General features: G+C 71.1%; 2 protein-coding genes across 3 annotated transcripts; one reads left to right on the plus strand and one right to left on the minus strand.

Moving 5' to 3' along the window:
- Positions 1-9,939: 9,939 nt before the first annotated feature.
- Positions 9,940-12,947, minus strand: LOC129514874 (transmembrane protein 121). 2 transcript variants are annotated; one of them, XM_055333567.1, is made up of 2 exons: positions 12,912-12,947; positions 9,940-11,292 (listed from the first exon to the last, which is right to left on the minus strand). In XM_055333567.1, the coding sequence occupies exon 2, from the start codon at positions 11,136-11,138 to the stop codon at positions 10,179-10,181; it is 960 nt and encodes a 319-aa protein (XP_055189542.1). In that variant the 5' UTR covers positions 11,139-11,292; positions 12,912-12,947; the 3' UTR covers positions 9,940-10,178. The 2 variants fall into 2 exon arrangements, with proteins under 2 accessions (XP_055189542.1, XP_055189541.1); XM_055333566.1 differs by having other exon boundaries at positions 12,908-12,941.
- On the plus strand, positions 11,137-15,107 carry LOC129514869 (basic proline-rich protein-like). The gene is made up of 6 exons (XM_055333558.1): positions 11,137-12,151; positions 12,234-12,357; positions 12,597-12,795; positions 13,169-13,305; positions 14,791-14,929; positions 14,985-15,107. The coding sequence occupies exons 1-6, from the start codon at positions 11,137-11,139 to the stop codon at positions 15,105-15,107; spliced, it is 1,737 nt and encodes a 578-aa protein (XP_055189533.1).
- Positions 15,108-15,649: the final 542 nt, after the last annotated feature.

Raw genomic sequence — 15,649 nt, forward strand, 5'->3', positions numbered from 1 at the left:
CTGGCCCACGCAGCGCGCGCTTCCTGGATCCCGGCCTGCCCCCCGCCCTTCGACTGGAGGTGGCCCTGGGGCCTGGGGACAGGCAGCCTGGACCAACGGGCCACAGCGGGTGCCAGGCACCCTGGAGGGGCTCCCCGGGGGATGTCCTGCGCCTGCGCCTGCGCCCTCGTGGCCAGGTGAGGCGCTGCACGTGTGCCCGCTGTGCGGGTGGCTCCAGGCCCAGCCCGGCCTGAGGCCGCTGCCCCACCTGGTGGCTGGGGTGCTGCAAGTGTCACCACAGCCGGGACAGGCCCCCTCACGGCCCTCGGCCCCCGCAACGACCCCCGGGCCCTCCTGGGCATGCCTGTGCCGCCTTCAGGTGCACGGGCTCCGGGCAAGTGGTCACGGCCGGGCGTCCCCGCAGAGGACATGTGGCACAGCCAGAGGAAGGACGGGGCTCTGACACCGGGTGCGGGGGGCCCTCGGCAGGACCCGGGACTGGCGCTGCCCGCACAGGAGCCCCGGCCCCTCCCCACCCACGGTCTCGCGCTGCTGTGACCCCTGGCCTGGATGCACCCCACCCCGGCTCTCAGCCCCCGGAGAGACCCGCAGGTGACAGCCGTGGCCGCACACGCCCAGCGTCCCCGCTCCGAGGCCAGGACAGGCCGACGGGAGGCTGCCCCCACGTCAGGCTCTGGGCGCAGACCGTGAGGGGCGGGGCTCAGCCTGGGGGACAGGGCTCAGCTCCCCAGGGTCACCCCACCCCGGGGCCTGCTCAACAGCCCCAGGGCGGCCACAGCGTGGGGTTCGGGCGCCCCCCGGTGGCCGTCCTGCACCAGACAGGTCACGGGGCCTGGGGCCATGGCTCCACCCCGCAGAGCCGCCTGCACCCCCAGAGGGGACATCCCCCAGGACGGGGGGGGGGGGGGGGGGGGGGGGGTCCCGAAGCCAGGCCGCCGTCCCGGGGGAAGCCCTGACACCAGGCGGGCACAGGACAGGCCCAGGACCTGGAGGAGCACACAGGGGGCAGCGGGGGGGACACAGGGCAGCACAGCCCGGGGCTGAGGCCTGGACGCGCCCCGAAGGGACAGTCACCGGGGGCCGGGCCGTCCTGGCGGGGAGCCCACAGGGCCACGGTGCACCCACCTCGTCCTACCTGCGCCTCGTGTCCCAGCCGAGACCCCCGAGCCCAGAGCTGGGCCCCAAGCAGCTCGTGCTGGGGGGGGGCCCCCAGAGCCTCAGTGCACCCCCGAGCCCGCTCCACGGGGAGCCAGTCAGGGAATAAAGGGACACATGAGGGAGGAGAGAGCAGTGTCCAGGGCAGAGGATCCCAGGGATTAGGTGGGTGCTGCGCCCGCCCGGGGTGGGGGTGAGCCGCTGGAGGGGGCACCGCAGGCCTGCAGGTGGGTCCTCACAGGAGACTTGGGGGTTGGAGCAAAGGGTCCGCTTCCCGGGACAAAGCCGGCACACACTCCTCGGCCAGGTGGGCCCGGGACCGCCCCGTGGCTCGCCCCCTGGACCCCACGGACCCACACTGTCCACACACGTGACCCCAGGTGCCAGGAAAAGGAGACAAATCCCGTGGAGCCTGGTCCTGCCGTTGTCTTCAAACATCCAGGCCGTCAGAAAGGAGCCTCGGAGGCGCCGTCCCACCCAGAGCAGCCTCAGCGGAGCTGGATGTCCCGTGGACCCCGGGTGGGTCCCGGAACAGAGAGAAGGGACAATCCGAACGAAGTGCGGGTGTCCGCTGAGGACAGCGTTTCAATACCAGTCGGGCGACGGTGACAAACCGCCTGGTGACGAGATGTTCGTAGTAGTAGGAGCAACCGGGCTCCCCTCCCGATTTGCGAATCCAAAAGTCTCGTAAATACAACATTTCTTAACATTTCTGAAGACCTGGCAATAACCCCAACCCTCTCCGCAGGCCCGTGGCTCCTGTGTGCGGCCGCGCCCCTCCGCCCCGTGCCCCGCGGGGCTCTTCTGCGGCTCCTGTCCCCTTCCCTGTATTGCACGTGGTCCTGTGTGTTCCGTGTTTTGTTGTTCAAGTCATCCGGACCCTCGGCAACACCAACACACTTACCCCCTGCCCTGGGGTCCGGGTGTGCCAACGCTCCTGCCTCCGACCGCACCTGCTGGACACGGTGCCATCCTTCCTCGGGCGGTCGTGCACGCTGGCGCCTTGCCACCGTCGCCGCAGCTCACAGCCCCGAGCGATCCGGTTCCCGTGTCTCGGGATGTGGACTGAGTCTGGACAGCGTGAGAGCACGAGGGGCCCGGCCACCCTCGGGCGCCCGACCGCACCTCTGGCCACCTTCCCAGCGACCCTGCCGGGCAGGGCTGGCGGCCACCGTGCAGGTGCCCACAGCACAGGCTGCAGGGCCCGGCTGCCCCCACCCAGACCCACCGTGACAGGGTCAGGGCATGAGAGAGGACGCCCCGCGCCGTCCCAGGCCGCACTCCCCCAGCGGGACGCTTCCCGGGCACAGAGGGCCCTGAAGTGTCACCACGGGGCCGGCCCCGAAGCGCACCCCCAGCCAGACGCCCGTGGCGAGGCTGAGTAACCCACGTCCAGGGCCGGGGTTCCGGCTCAGGCGACACGGGCCTCAGGCTCACGTGGAGCTGAGCTCGGGGGCTCGAGCTGCGGCCTGGAGGGTCAGCGAGGCGGGCCGGGCCCGGGCAGCCCGCAGTCAGGGGCAGAAGCAACCTGCCGTCACTCCTGCCGTCTCCGCGTCTGGCACGGCTCTGCAGGATCGCGCCACGTGGCCGCTCGGGCACCCAGGAAGAGGCCGCCCTTCGCCAGCTGACCCCCAAGCCCACCGCGCGGCCGGGCACCACAGGACGGCGGGTGCTACGACACACACTCCTGCCCTCAGCCCGCTGGCAGCGCCTCCCGGCAACAGGGGGTCGGCGACCGCCCCAGGCCTCTACCGGCCAGAGCCAGGGTCCCGCCCGAGGTGCCCGCGGCGCCCGCCAGCCTGGCACAGGTGAGGCTCGGGAGCCCCCTAGTGGCCATCTGCGCCGCTGCACGTTGTGCCCGCGCCCGGGGCTCCCCCAGGTGACCTTCACTGCCAGGAAAGGGTCCCCTATGGTGGGCCAAGCCCCAGCAAGCATCCCCGGCGGGGAGGCCGCCTGCTGTCCCCTGCACCGTGCCGACCACCCGCCCGCACAGCACCTGCCCAGAGCCTCGCCCCAGGGAGTGGCAGCACATCCTCAGCGCCCTCGGGGGCGTCCGTCCGGCTGCACCCTTCCGTGTCACAGCCCCGACTGACCTGGGGAACAGGTGCGTGCGTGCGGCTCACAAAACCTGGGCCCGGCGGGAGGTCGGGGCAGGACCCGCGTGCTCCTGGCCTCCTGGTCCCGCACAAAGCCTCCCCTCCTGGCTGTCTACACTGCCCGCGAGCCGTTCCCGAAGCCCCCGTGTTCAGCCGCATGTCGCCGAGACAGTAAACATTCTTTTCCTCATAAAAGGGCCGCGAAGACGTGGCTCGCTCACGTCCCCTCTCGAGGCTTCTGTCACTGTGACCGTCAAGCGCAACCTGCCTTGGTAAAACCCTGCAGAACTGACTCTTGGGAGGACGCGGTGGCCTCCGTGCCCAGGCCGGGCGGAGGCACATGCTCCGGGCCGCGCCCTCACGCTCCGCCGGCCGCTCCGTGCCTTCGTCATTTCACGCACGATATTCCTGTTCGATTTAATGCAAGGTTGAAGGGACCCCCCGGGCGGCTCAGCAGTCGAGCACCTGCCTTCGGCCCAGGGCGTGATCCTGGGGTCCCGGGATCGAGTCCCGCGTCGGGCTCGCTGCGTGGAGCCTGCTGCTCCCTCTGCCTGGGTCTCTGCCTCTCTCTGTGTCTCTCATGAATAAATAAATGAAACATTTAAAAATAATAATAATAATAAAAGGTCGAACATTTGCTTTCTGAGACTCCCAGCGAGGTGGAAAGGCTGGAGCATGTGCATCATTCGCGTTCTCTCCCGAACCCGGTGAAAATGAGAACGTCCAAGACGGCCAGCGCGTCCCCTGCGGCTTGTGGGGCCGCACACGCTCCGCCCAGAGCACAAGGTGGGGGGGGGGGCGTGTGTGGTGAAAACACGAGGGAAGCAGAGCTCGGGGGCCAGCCCGTCAGGCAGACACAGCCAGGACCTGGAGGCCAGCCCTGCTACAGCTACAGCAACGCACACCGAGCACGAAGGTGTGTGGGGCACGGACAAGCACCGTGTCACCGCCCCCGCCCACCCAGCGCCGCTGGCTTCCCGGCCGGAGAGGGAGGGCAGGGACCTCCACACGCTGGGCCCACCGGTGCGGGGAAGCCTCGCTGCCCACCCGGACACAGCACGTTCCAGAACACGGCGGACGAACCCACGGGGAGAGGCGGGGCTCGCACACGGACACTCAAGACTTTTCCAACAGCAGATTTTCCGACAGCGACACTGGTGACAAAAACCGCACGGGTGGAAGCGCGGCCGGAGCCCGGGCCCACGGGCTCCTGGCTGGATGCGGGCGTCACTGGACGCGGCGCTCGTGGTGACGGTGAGCACCCCCTTCCCTGCGTCCTGCCGCGCGTATCCCCAGGAAAGCTCGCCCCGGAGGGCGGCTGCGACGCGGGCAAAACCCCGGGGTGATCCTCGTGCCCGGCGGCGTTCACACGGTCGGATTAACCCACACGCGAGGCAGCACCGGGGACCCTCAGCACAGCCCCGACTGAAGAAATGAGCCGCCGAAGAACACGGAGAGCGCGACCCCCTTTCCGCGGAGCTGGGAGCAGGAGACCCGGCCCCCCACCCGCCCGGGAGGAGTGCACGCAGGCCGTCGTCGCTGTGGCCTCGGGTGGCTGTTATCAGGACCCGTGGGGGCGGGGGTGCTTCCCAGAGAACGTCGGGGACGGCAAAGGTTTGGGGGGAAACTAAAAACTGTAGTCAGACTCCTAGGTGCTTCCGTTTTGGAGTCCAGGAAGCGGCCCCTCCGTCCACGGAAGCCGAATGCCACCAGGACACCTGGGCGCCCCGCAGCTCGGCGAGCCCCCGAGTGAAAGCCGAGCAGCCGCGCAGACGTCCCACCAGGGTCCCTCTCCAGGTGCCCCGGGGGAGCAGGACTCGCACAGAGGAGCGCGGCCTCGTCAGGCCGGGCTGGCCCCACCGCCGGGACAGCCCGCCAGACCCACAGGCGTCCCCTCGCGACCACCATCCCGGGGCACACGGCCGAGTCCGCGGTCAGTGGGAGTAGCACACCCTCCCCGTGACGGGCGGACAGAGGCGGGCAGCAGCGCGAGGGACGCTGACCACTGGGCCTCCACGGCCGTGCCCGCTCCCAGCCCGGGGGCGTCCTGCCCAGCCGCGCCCACCTCCCTCCAGCACCCGGTCCCCTCTCTGCGGCCGCCAACCCCACGGTCCCCCCTCTGCACCGCTGGGCCGACAGGACGGGGCCCGGGACGTGAGCGCGGCGTGTCAGCCGTGACTGCGGGGCGTGCGAGGCTGCCTCCCGAAGAGACGGGCATCACGTCGGAGGACGGAGGGGAGCAGGCGGCCTCTGGGAGGCTCCAGGAGGGGGACTGTTCTGCCCGCGGTCCCTCGACCCTGGGGGGCTCCCCTGGTCCTGCTCTCGGGCCCAGAGGGTGGGGCTTCCCAGGGCCTGGCCTCCCTGTGTCTCAGCTGGTCCTAGCGGCCCCATTTCTCTGCAGAACCCGGAGAGCCCGTCCCTACGGCCTCCGGGAGGCCCCTCTGCCCTCAGCGTCCCGCACAGCCTGCCTGCAGCGCCTCCCTGCCTCCCCGGCGTGCGGGGACCCCTCTGCCCCGGCTGCTCCTTGGAGCATCAGGGCCCCCCCAGGCCGAAGCCCCCAGGCACTACTCTGATCCCGCTTCTTCTGTCCTCTGGTTAGATGGCACTGACCTTGATTGTGCCATGAGTGACTTTGTGGCGTCCTTCCGGTCCTGGGCCTGGGGCCATCAGCCAGAGCCGCCCCCCACCGCCCCTCGCGGTCCCAGCCCCGGGAAGCAGAGGACACGGCGGCCGTCCTGACCGGGACAGCGGTGCTGACGGCCTTTCCTCCCCGTGACTGCGCCCTGCCACCCTACGGGACAAAACGAGCCTGACCGCGTGAGGTTACTTATCACCTAGCACGCGTGGGTTCCATTCCGCGAAGTTGTGTTCTATCGTCGTGAGGCTGCTTTGCTACAGAGAACGTGACTGTGCCTTGGACGGAAGAGGAAGGGTCAGAGTGTGTAGGTTTTGTCTGTGTCTGCGGCGCGGCGGTCCTCACAAGCAGGTGCAGGGGCCTGGCCCCACCGGCCCAGGGAGAGGGGACCCGGGGAGGCACCGAGCGGGGCTCCGGCCAGGGGGGCCTGGGCCGAGGGACACCCCGGAACTTCCCAGAGGCTCGGGAGCAGCTTGAGTCTTGCTGGGTGAGCACCTGGGAAGGGGCACGGTGAAGAGGATGGTGCAGACCTGGAGAGGCAGGGGCCTCCTGGGGAGTCACTTCTCTGGGGGCTTGGATGCGTGCCCGCGTCACGCAGAAAGGCTCGGCGACGGAGCTGGGATGAACACGGCCTCGACTCGGCCAAAGGGCCTCCGCGGGGCAGCTACGCCCGCGTGGCCGCAGAGGCCGGTAGCCGCGGAGGGAGGGTGCGCCCTCAGCCGTGCGAGCCACACCGCCGGCCTCCCCACGTCCCCACGCGGCTGGTGGCCAGAGGAACCAGGCAGCCTGCACGGGGATCCTGCTGTGCCCCTGTGACAAAGTCCCGTGTCTCAGACCCGGGGCGCCGTGAAACCCCAGGCCCGACGGGTCACGGCCCCAGGCCCCGCGGCCAGCCATCAGCAGAGGGCCTGTCACGGGAGCCAGACCTGGACAGCGGGGCCCGAGGGGACCCATGCCGGGGACTTCAGAGAAAGGTTTTCCGGCCAACAGGAGGGGCCCAGCCCTCTTCTTCCGGCACGTGGACGCTGTTAGAGACGACGCGAGCGTGGCGCTGTGTGGACCACGCCGGGAGCCGTCACCAACCCTCCAAGGTGGGAAAAACACGCAGACAGAGCCTGGTCCCGCGCGACACGGCCAACCTGCCGAGGCCACCCTGGGAGGGCTTGGCTCACGCTGAGCAGGGCGCCAAATGCCCTCCAGGTCCCAGCCTGGCCCTCCCGCCTGCGCCGAGGCAAGGCTGAGCTCTCGGCTGGAGGTTTCAGGCTGGAGCCCTCTGAGGACAGGACCGGGCGGTGGGGTGAGCTAGGGGGTGGGCACGAGACATCCGGGGCGCTGGGGAGGGCACCTCAGATCCCGGGCGGGGGCGGCTCCCCGGGCATCTTGGAATGGGGGCTCTCTGGCCGGGGCAGCCCGTGTGGGGGGAAGGGCACACCCCGTCTGGGGCCGCGGCCCGGCTCGCAGTCCAGCGGTTACCCTTCCGCGGTTTTCCCCTGGGACCCTCAGCTGACACTCGCTGGCAGGGGGCGGGGGAAGGACGCGGCATCCGACCTTGCCTGGGAGGGGCCGCAAGACAGGCACCTGGGCCCACGGGAGGCGCACGGCCCCCGGAAACACCCCTTCCCTGGACCTCACTGCCCAGGTCCCCCCCGCCCCTCCCCAGGGAGCTGCCCACACCCCTCTTCGCTCTCCTTCCCATCACGCCCGAGCTGTCCGCCCCGCTGCCACCCACAACCTAGGGATGCTGTTTTGTCCCGGTGCCAATGGCCTCCCACGTGGCCCGTGGGCGTCTCCACCCAGCCCGTGTCCCCCAGCCCTCCTCTCAGCCCCGGCCCTGTGGCCCAGTGCCCAGCACCCTCACGAGGCCCCTCCACCACCTGTCTGAGCAAGGCCCCCGCAGGGCCCGGTCCGCCCCCCGCCCGCACAGCGATGGTCTCTGCCTGGGCTCAGCTCCAGGACCTGCGTGGGGCCAGGTGACGGGGCACAAGGGACCAGTGGCTGGCTTCTCTGCCACGTCTGGCCATCGCAGGCCACTCGGAAAGCCAGGGGAGGACAGGCTGGAGTGCGGCCAGGTCCGTGCACCTTGTTGCCAAGGCCGACTCCTGAGGACAGACACCTCGGGCCACACGCCTGCCCAACGCCCCTGGTTCCCCGCCCCGCTGCAGCCAGAGCCAAGCTCGGTCATGGAAACAGTGGGCGCCGGCCACAGCCCTCGCTGCAAAGCGGGGTCCCTCGCTGGCATCCTCCGCATCGGTCCAGACGCCCTCAGAGACCGCCGGAAGGACACACGGGCCCCTAATCCAAGTCAGGACAGGGTGGGGCCCATGTCCTCCGCACTAAACGGCCAGGGGAGGCCAGTGGAGGCAGAGATGGGAGGCTGTGACCAGCGCTGAGTCTGACCAGTTCCCACCTCTGACCCTGGACGCGGGGGCCTCACAGCAAGGCTGACCCCACGAATTGTTCCCCCGCACCGCCTCCCCAACCCGAGGGCCAGGAGGGGTTCCTCTGAGAACAGGCTTCCAGGGCAAGAGTCAAAACAGGGGGGAACCCAAAAGAGGCTGGGTGTCCCCCCCTCTCCCGCGCACCCCTCCCAGCATCCCTGTTTCCACAGGACTTGCCAAGGACATACCCCAAGAGACCACGTGGGGACAGGACGAGCAGCACTGGCTCAGGTGCAGCAGCTGGGCCCTCAGCCTCACCCACTGCCCCCACCCCACCCCACACCCTGCCCCACCACCCCCTGCCCCCAGCGGGCTGGACCCCCTGCAGCCCCTCACCTGTGGCCCTTCCAGGGCAGCTGCCCCCAGCACCCCCTCTGCTCCTCCTCCTCCTCCCTCCTCCCCTCCCACCCTCTACTTGCCAACGCAGGAGACAGCACCCCCGGCTCCAGACCAGGGCTCCCCAAGCTCAGAGAGATACTGCCGAGGTCGCGGTCAGAGGGTGGGGCCAGGTGGCCACTTCGGAAGGGCAGGGCTGCAGCCACCGTGTCGTCCCTGGGCCGCTGACGACAGAGGTCTCCCGGGCTCCTGGCTGGGAAGCACGCAGACTCCCAAAAGCCAGACGCCAGGCAACCTCAAGCTGGGGGAGACCAGGGATAGGTGAGCGGGGAGCCACAGCCTGCTGAGGGGACCCGGTGACCAGCCAGCCACAGCCTGAGGGTCAGATGGCCGGAAGGGGCTCAGAGAGGGCCTTGCCCTGCACCCACAGCCCGGGGCCCTCCTGGGAGCCGTTGGTTCTAGACACATTCAGGCAACAGGGACGGCGGACGTTGTGACCAGGAGGTGGGGGTGAATGCCCGGAGCACACGCCTGGCACGCCACTGGGCTTCACGACGCGGGCCGCACGGTGCCACGCGTGCCACCTGCCGCGTGTGGATCCGCCAGCCAGGAGGCTCGCGAGGCATCCTCAAACAGCCGTGGGCACAGCCTCCTGAGGCCTAAGGCAGAGGGCCCCCTCCCCAGATGCTACAGAATCGTCCTTGGCAGGTGGATGCCGGGGCCACGTGACAAGTGCATGGGGCCAGGGGACAGCCCCCCCCAACCCAACCCCTGCTCTTGGTGCCGTGTGCTCCCAATGACAGGCCAGACTGCATCAGGCACCCTCCCGGCCCCACCAGGGCGCCAAGCTGCTTGGGCCTCAGCGCCGTCTGTCTCTGTGGGCCCAGCCCCGGGGCTCCAGCTCCCCGGCTCCCCAGGCTACAATGTCCACCTGGGAGCAAAGCTCCGACCTGATCCCGCTCCTGCTCCCCATCCCACCTGCGCCTGCACCCCACCCCGGCCGCGGGCCCTGGGGTCACCTGGGCCTCAGGCCGCCGGCAGGCGCGTGGCTGAGGTGTGGGGGGGGGGGCGCAGAGTCAGTCCCCTGAAGGCGTCTCTGCGGGTGGAGCCGGTGCACCAGCGACCCCGGGGGCTGGCCCAGACACCCCCACCCGCCCCACCCGCCGCACCCACCCCGCGCGCGGGCCCGTCGGAAGCAGGACTCAGGAAACAGGCAGCGCAGGGCGCTTTGGATACAAAACTGTAAACACGAGTCTTTAAAATGCCAGAGGCCCCCCCTCCGGCCTAGACTCTGCGCCAGAGGCTCCCCACCGCGGGACCCCCAGGGACCAGGCCCCCGCCCGCTCTGTCCTCCCCGCGCGCACCGGCCACGCGCTGGGGCGCGGGGGGCGCGCGGGGCGCGCGGCGAGTCCGCGGTCCGGGGGATTCCTGAGATGAAGAAGCGGCCGCGGCGGCCCCGGGCGCCCTGGGGAGGGGGGGGAGGGCGCGCCCCACCGCATCCCGGCCGCACCGGCCCTGTCACGTGCCCAGGGCGTCGCGCGTGGGCGAGGGCCCGTGGGGGCGGCCGGGCGGGCCGTGCAGCGGCGGCGGCGGCGGCGGCACCGAGTTGCGCTGCGCGGGCGGCGGCTGCAGCTCCAGCGCGAGCGCGGGCGGCGGGAAGTCGCGCACCTGGCGGCGGTACTCGAGGAAGGTGCAGGCCTTGGTGGCCAGCGCCACCACGTTCTTGCCCACGAAGATGGCCGAGACGCGGCTGTCGCGGAACAGGGCCATGTTGGCGGCGCGCGCCAGCACGGCCACCACGTTGACGGTGGCGAGGCTGAGCACGGGGTAGAGCATCATCTTCTGCGGCGCGATGTGCTCGCCCTGCATGCTGACCTCGCTGAGCGCCACGCACGGCAGCACCAGCAGCAGCATGTAGCAGTAGAAGAAGGTGAGGCCCTCGGCCCACAGCGGCAGCCCGGTGCGCGGCGGCTCCCACAGGTTGGCCTGCATGTCCAGCAGGTCCAGCAGGTCCAGCGCCACCCAGAAGAGGCGGCCCCGCAGGTCCTCGCGCTTGCGGAAGGTGCGCACGTACTCCATGCGGTCGAGCGCCACGAGCAGCAGGAACAGGCCGGGCACGCACACGGACAGCAGCAGCGTCAGCGCCTTGCGCGCCACCGGGTCGGCCGCGCCCCTGCGCGCCGCCTTGTAGTTCTGGAAGATGAAGTAGAGCTTGATCTCCAGCACGAAGATGTAGAGGAACCAGAGGATCATGGCGTAGCCGCGCTTGGCCGTGCGCACCTCGGCGCCCACCCACACGGCCACGTAGCGCAGCACCAGCAGGAAGCACACGTCGCCCACCAGCACGATGATGCACACCCCGATCTTGCGCGGGCCCTGGTTCTGCTCCACCAGGTACGCGTCCATGACCGCCATGCTGCCCATGATCACCAGCGTGGTCAGGCACACGTGGCGCCGGTCCGGGGGCGGCAGCACCATGGTGGGCCGCGGGGCCCCGGCCTGGGCGCGCCCGGCCCCCACGCGCGGCGGGACGAGGCCCTGCGGCGGCGCCGCTCAGCCCGCGGGCATGGCGCGCCGGGGCCGGTCCAGCCGCTCCGGGGGCGCCACCGCTGCGGGCCGGCGAGCTCGGAACCTGCGGAGACCAGAGGGCACAGTGAGGGCGCGCCGCGGGCCAGACCCCGGCCCCCCGCCCCCCCCCCGGCCCCCCCCGGCCCGCGCCGGGCTCCCGGCCCTCGGCCGCACGCACGCGCCCAAGCGCGCAGGGGGCGGGGGGCGGGGCGGGCAGGGGGGGGGGCTGGGAGCCGGACGGGGCCTCCAGGGGGCGCTGCGGCCCCACCCGAGATCCAGACCCGCTTCCCGCCGCCGCCAGGAAGGAAATGGGGCGGAAGTGGTTTCTGCCCGCCGCGCGCGTCCGCGGCCCCCGTGGTGCGTCCCCGCCGGGCCCTGCGGCGTCCTTGCCCCCACCCCGCGCGCCTTGCCGTGCGCGCCCCGGCCCACGACCCAGGAGCATCCTCTCCCGGCTGCCTCCCAGCGCCCGCCCCCTGCACCTGCACCTGCTGCCCCCGCCTCGGCCACCCCGTCCCGTCGCCCGCGGAGGCTCGCGTCCCTCCAGGAGCCCTCCGCAGCCCCACACCGCCTGCTCGCCTGCCGCTGCCTCGCCGGCTCCCTGGGGGCCCCTCCGGAGGTCGCCCTCCGCCGCCAGCCCCCGCCCCCGCCCCACGGGCCGCCTGCCCCTCTCGCGGCCGGGGCGCGGCTGTCAGCTCCCCGCTCATCTGATCGCCCCGCAGCGGACTGGGGCCCACGGCGCCCCGCGCCCTCGCCCGGAGCCCGCCGAGCCCCCGCACCCCGCCTCTGCCTGCCAGCACCCCTGGCCCCGGGCTGTTTACTGTCCTGTCTAGACAAGGACATAAAATTTCATGTCACCCGTGACTGTGAAGCCCAGGCTCAGCCTTCCCCTGCTGACACCAGCGTCCCCAAGGCTGGGGCAGCGGGTCCGCCTGCAAGCCCGCGCCCCCACTCCGGGCCCGAGCAAGGCCGCTGCCCCTCCCAGGGCTCCCCCCCCCCACCCCGCAGCCACACTCGGGCCCCCCACCGAGTTCGCGCGCCTGGCGGGTGCTGGAGGGGCTGCCCCTCCGCCCTGCACGGGACCAGGGGCTCCCGAGGCCCACCCTCACCCCAGCCCGTGCTGCCCCACGAGGTGCAACCCCGTCCCACCCGGGCCTCTGGCCGCGGCCTGGGGATGGCCCTCCTGCCAGGCCAAACGGCCAGACTAGGCCCTCCCCATCCAGTCCTCGGCGCCCGCGGTCCCCTCCCGGCCACTCGTCAAAGGCGGCCCGGGGACGCCAGGGCAGACCCCATCCCGGCGGGAGCTCCCAGGGGGCCGGCGCCCCCGCCCCAGGGACCACAGCCGTCCCCCCCCTCCCCCCCCGTGCACAGCCTCCCCGGCCTGTCCCTGGGGAACCTGGCCCCCGGCCCTGGGTCCTGGGCCGGCCTGGACCCCGCGTGCCCCTGCCCGCGCCCCCCCTCGCCACCTCCTCAGTGCCCAGTGGTGGGGGGCGGGCAGGAAGCGGCCGCCAGCCCCGGCCAGACCCAGGCTGCTCCCGACAGGCTGCGGCTCAGCGCCTCGGCCCGCACCGCCCGCGCCCGGCCCTGCAGCATCGCTGCGCAGCCCGCCCCCGCCCCCGCCCCGCGCCCTCCCCGCGCCCTCCCCGCGCCTCCCCGCCCTCCCCGCGCCTCCCCGCGCCTACCCACCACCCGGCCGGAGCTCCCGGCCGAGGCCGCGCTCCCTCCGCTCTGCCCGCTCCTCTCGCTCCTCCGCCGGCCCCCGCCGAGGCCCCGCCCCCCGAGGCCCCGCCCCGCGCGGTGGGGGTCCCCGCGCCCCGCCCCCCCGCGGCGCCGGTTGCCATGGCGACCGCCCTGCGCCGCGCAGGTGCCGGACCGCGCGGCCGAGCTGGACCCCCAGACCCGCGCGCCAGCCCCGGGAAGCCTCTGCCCTGCCTCCCCCGCAGCCGCGGAGCGTGGCCCCGGGCCTCCGACCCGCCCAGGCCGCCACCACGGTGACCCCACGCGCCCTCCACGGGCAGCCTGAGGACCCCGCTCCCTGCCGCCGAGCCCCGGCTGAGCGCTGGCCCCCTGCAAGCGGCCGGTGGGAACGGGAAAGAGCCTACACCTCTGGGCGCCGCGTCCCAAGAGGCCCCGAGTCCCGGATTCTTCAGCCTCCCCCGCCCCCAGCCCAGCCTGAGCCCCGCACCAGGCCCAGCCTGTCCACCCTTAGGGTGGAGGAGGGGCGTGTAGCTGCGGCTCTGGCAGAGCTGCGCCCACAGACGAGGAGATGCACGGTCAGGGAGGTCACCAGGATCCCCCTGATGCGGAGGGGTGAAGCCTGACTCGCAGCTGAGGCCCTGAGCGGCTCCCAGGCCCACACAGCTGAGGGGGTCTTGCAGGGGACCCCCAACTGGCACCCACCCTCAGCACGGGGCCAGGGACATGTCGGTGCCAATGGGAGCAAAGATAGCAGGCTGCTGTGGCCACCCAGGCGCAGCACAGATGAGGTGCTGAGATGGTGGGGGCAGACCCTCCAGAGGGCTGGTTGGGACAGCAATCCCCATGCCCACTCCCATGCCCCCAGGTAAGGGCCCACCTGCCTCGGGGATGGCTCAGCTCCCCAGGGAAGCCTCCAGAAGCCCCCTGCCTCGAGGGACAAGGGGCCTGAGTTGAAGGCCACCCCTCCAGCGTGGAGGGAGGGGTCAGCAGGCTGACGGCAGACAGGTCCTGCTCGGGGAAGTGGGCACTCCACGCAGACCCACCCTGGCAGCTCAGGAGGCAGAGAGCCAGAAGCCCCTCCCTGTGTCCTCCTGCCTCGGGGACGGGCTCCCCCCCAGCCACCCTGCCCCTCTCCACAGCCTCTCTCCCTCCACCGTCACTGACGTCACCCTAGGGCATGCTCAGGAAGCCCAGTCTGCAGCCCCAGAGCTGCCTCGGTGCTCCGCACACCACCCCGCACCCACTTCTTGCCTCCAGTGAGGCAAAGCCCAGGCCTGAGAACCCCTGGCGTGTGTCTCTGCGCTGACCTCACTGGGGCTCACGCCCCTGCCTCCTGGTGTTTCCATCACCGAGGGCCGCAGCCCTGAGGGCAGCCCCAGAGCGGTTGGGGTTGGGACCTTGGGCGAGCGGGCGGGCAGTGCCTAGGGGACAGTCCGCTCTTTGCCTCTTCGGCCTGTGGTGACTGCAGCAATGCTTAGCCTTCCTTCGCTCGCGGACATCATGGGGCCTTTGTGTGTCTGTGTTCTTCTCATGAGGACACGTGTCATGTTGGAAAGGCCCACCCTAGTGACCTCATCTTGACAACATCTGCAAAGGCCCCGTTTCCAAATAAGGTCGCATTTGGACATGCTAGGGCTCAGGGCTTGAACATACCTTCGGGGGGACATAGTTCAACTCACAGACACTCCCCAACTTGCCAGTCTGTGCCCCCCTCACTGCCGTGCCTCCCCAGCTCCTAGGTCTGGCTGTAAAGCGCCCTCCGCCCTGCCCCAGCTCTGGCCCTGCCAGCACCCAGCCGTGTCTCTCAAGACAGCCCCTCACGGCCAGGCCAGGCCTTGTTTCCCCACCGTGCACATCGTCCTGCCAGCTCCCCGGGCCGCCAGCAGGATGGCGAGCCCGACCCCACGCACCTCACGCCAGGCCAGGCTTCCATCCAGCTGCCACCTCCACTCTGGGGCCTGGCTACCTGCCCTAGCCGCAGCCCCTCCCCTCTGGCTGTCACTCGGGTGCAGTCACCAGGCTGGGCTCCATGCCCCTGGCCGGCCTGAACCAAATCCACAGACGGACTGTGGGAGCCTCACGCTGCCTGGATCCCCTCCGGACACAGAGCAACTTCACACTTCTGGCAGCTGCTCCATGAACTGTGTGCTGGTCCTCAAGCTCTTGGAGGGGGACGGCAGCTAGGCCCACAGGGGCTGGGGTCCCTGGCTCTGACCTTGGCGGCAGGGGAGCCGCGCAGGCCCCACCTCCAGTGCCCAGCAGAAGCACGTGGAAACCTCAAGGAGGCAGGGATCTGCACTGCAGCCCTCAGTTGTCCCACAAGTGATTTTCCAAACACAACAAGCCACGACACTGGACTGCAGGAGCCAGCAGAAACACACTGAACCCGACGGAGACGCACCCTGACGCTTCAGAGCCTGGAGGTGCCGGGTGCAGGGCAAGATGGGGCCCTGGAAATGGCAGATGCCACCGAGTGGATGGGGGAGAGCGCTAAGCAGGCCTGATAGGACTAAAGTAAGGACCAAAGGAGCAGAGTGGACACCCTGGAGGAGCCCTGAGGATGGAGGGCGGTGGGGGAGCCAAGCAGACTGGGGCATGGAGGACAGAGGCAGGGACCACGGAGGTGAGAGGGCAGAGAGGGGTGGTGGGAAGCCTGACCCCGCGTGTCATTGCAAGCCCAGGGCCCCCACCAAGGCACAGCGGCACTCTGAACAGGGTGGCTGCGA

This window comes from Nyctereutes procyonoides, unplaced genomic scaffold (genome assembly GCF_905146905.1).
Source record: "Nyctereutes procyonoides isolate TBG_1078 unplaced genomic scaffold, NYPRO_anot_genome, whole genome shotgun sequence".
Taxonomy (NCBI): Eukaryota; Metazoa; Chordata; class Mammalia; order Carnivora; family Canidae; genus Nyctereutes; species Nyctereutes procyonoides.

What these genes read in the sequence shown, in the direction of transcription:
- LOC129514874 (XM_055333567.1), bottom strand. Translation starts at nt 11,138, where the DNA reads ATGGTGCTGCCGCCCCCGGACCGGCGCCACGTGTGCCTGACCACGCTG.
- LOC129514869 (XM_055333558.1), top strand. Translation starts at nt 11,137, where the DNA reads ATGGTGGGCCGCGGGGCCCCGGCCTGGGCGCGCCCGGCCCCCACGCGC. An exon ending in CCCCAAGGCTGGGGCAGCGG is followed by an intron (nt 12,152 to 12,233) that starts GTCCGCCTGCAA and finishes CCCACCCCGCAG; the next exon opens with CCACACTCGGGCCCCCCACC. An exon ending in AGCCCGTGCTGCCCCACGAG is followed by an intron (nt 12,358 to 12,596) that starts GTGCAACCCCGT and finishes CCCCGTGCACAG; the next exon opens with CCTCCCCGGCCTGTCCCTGG.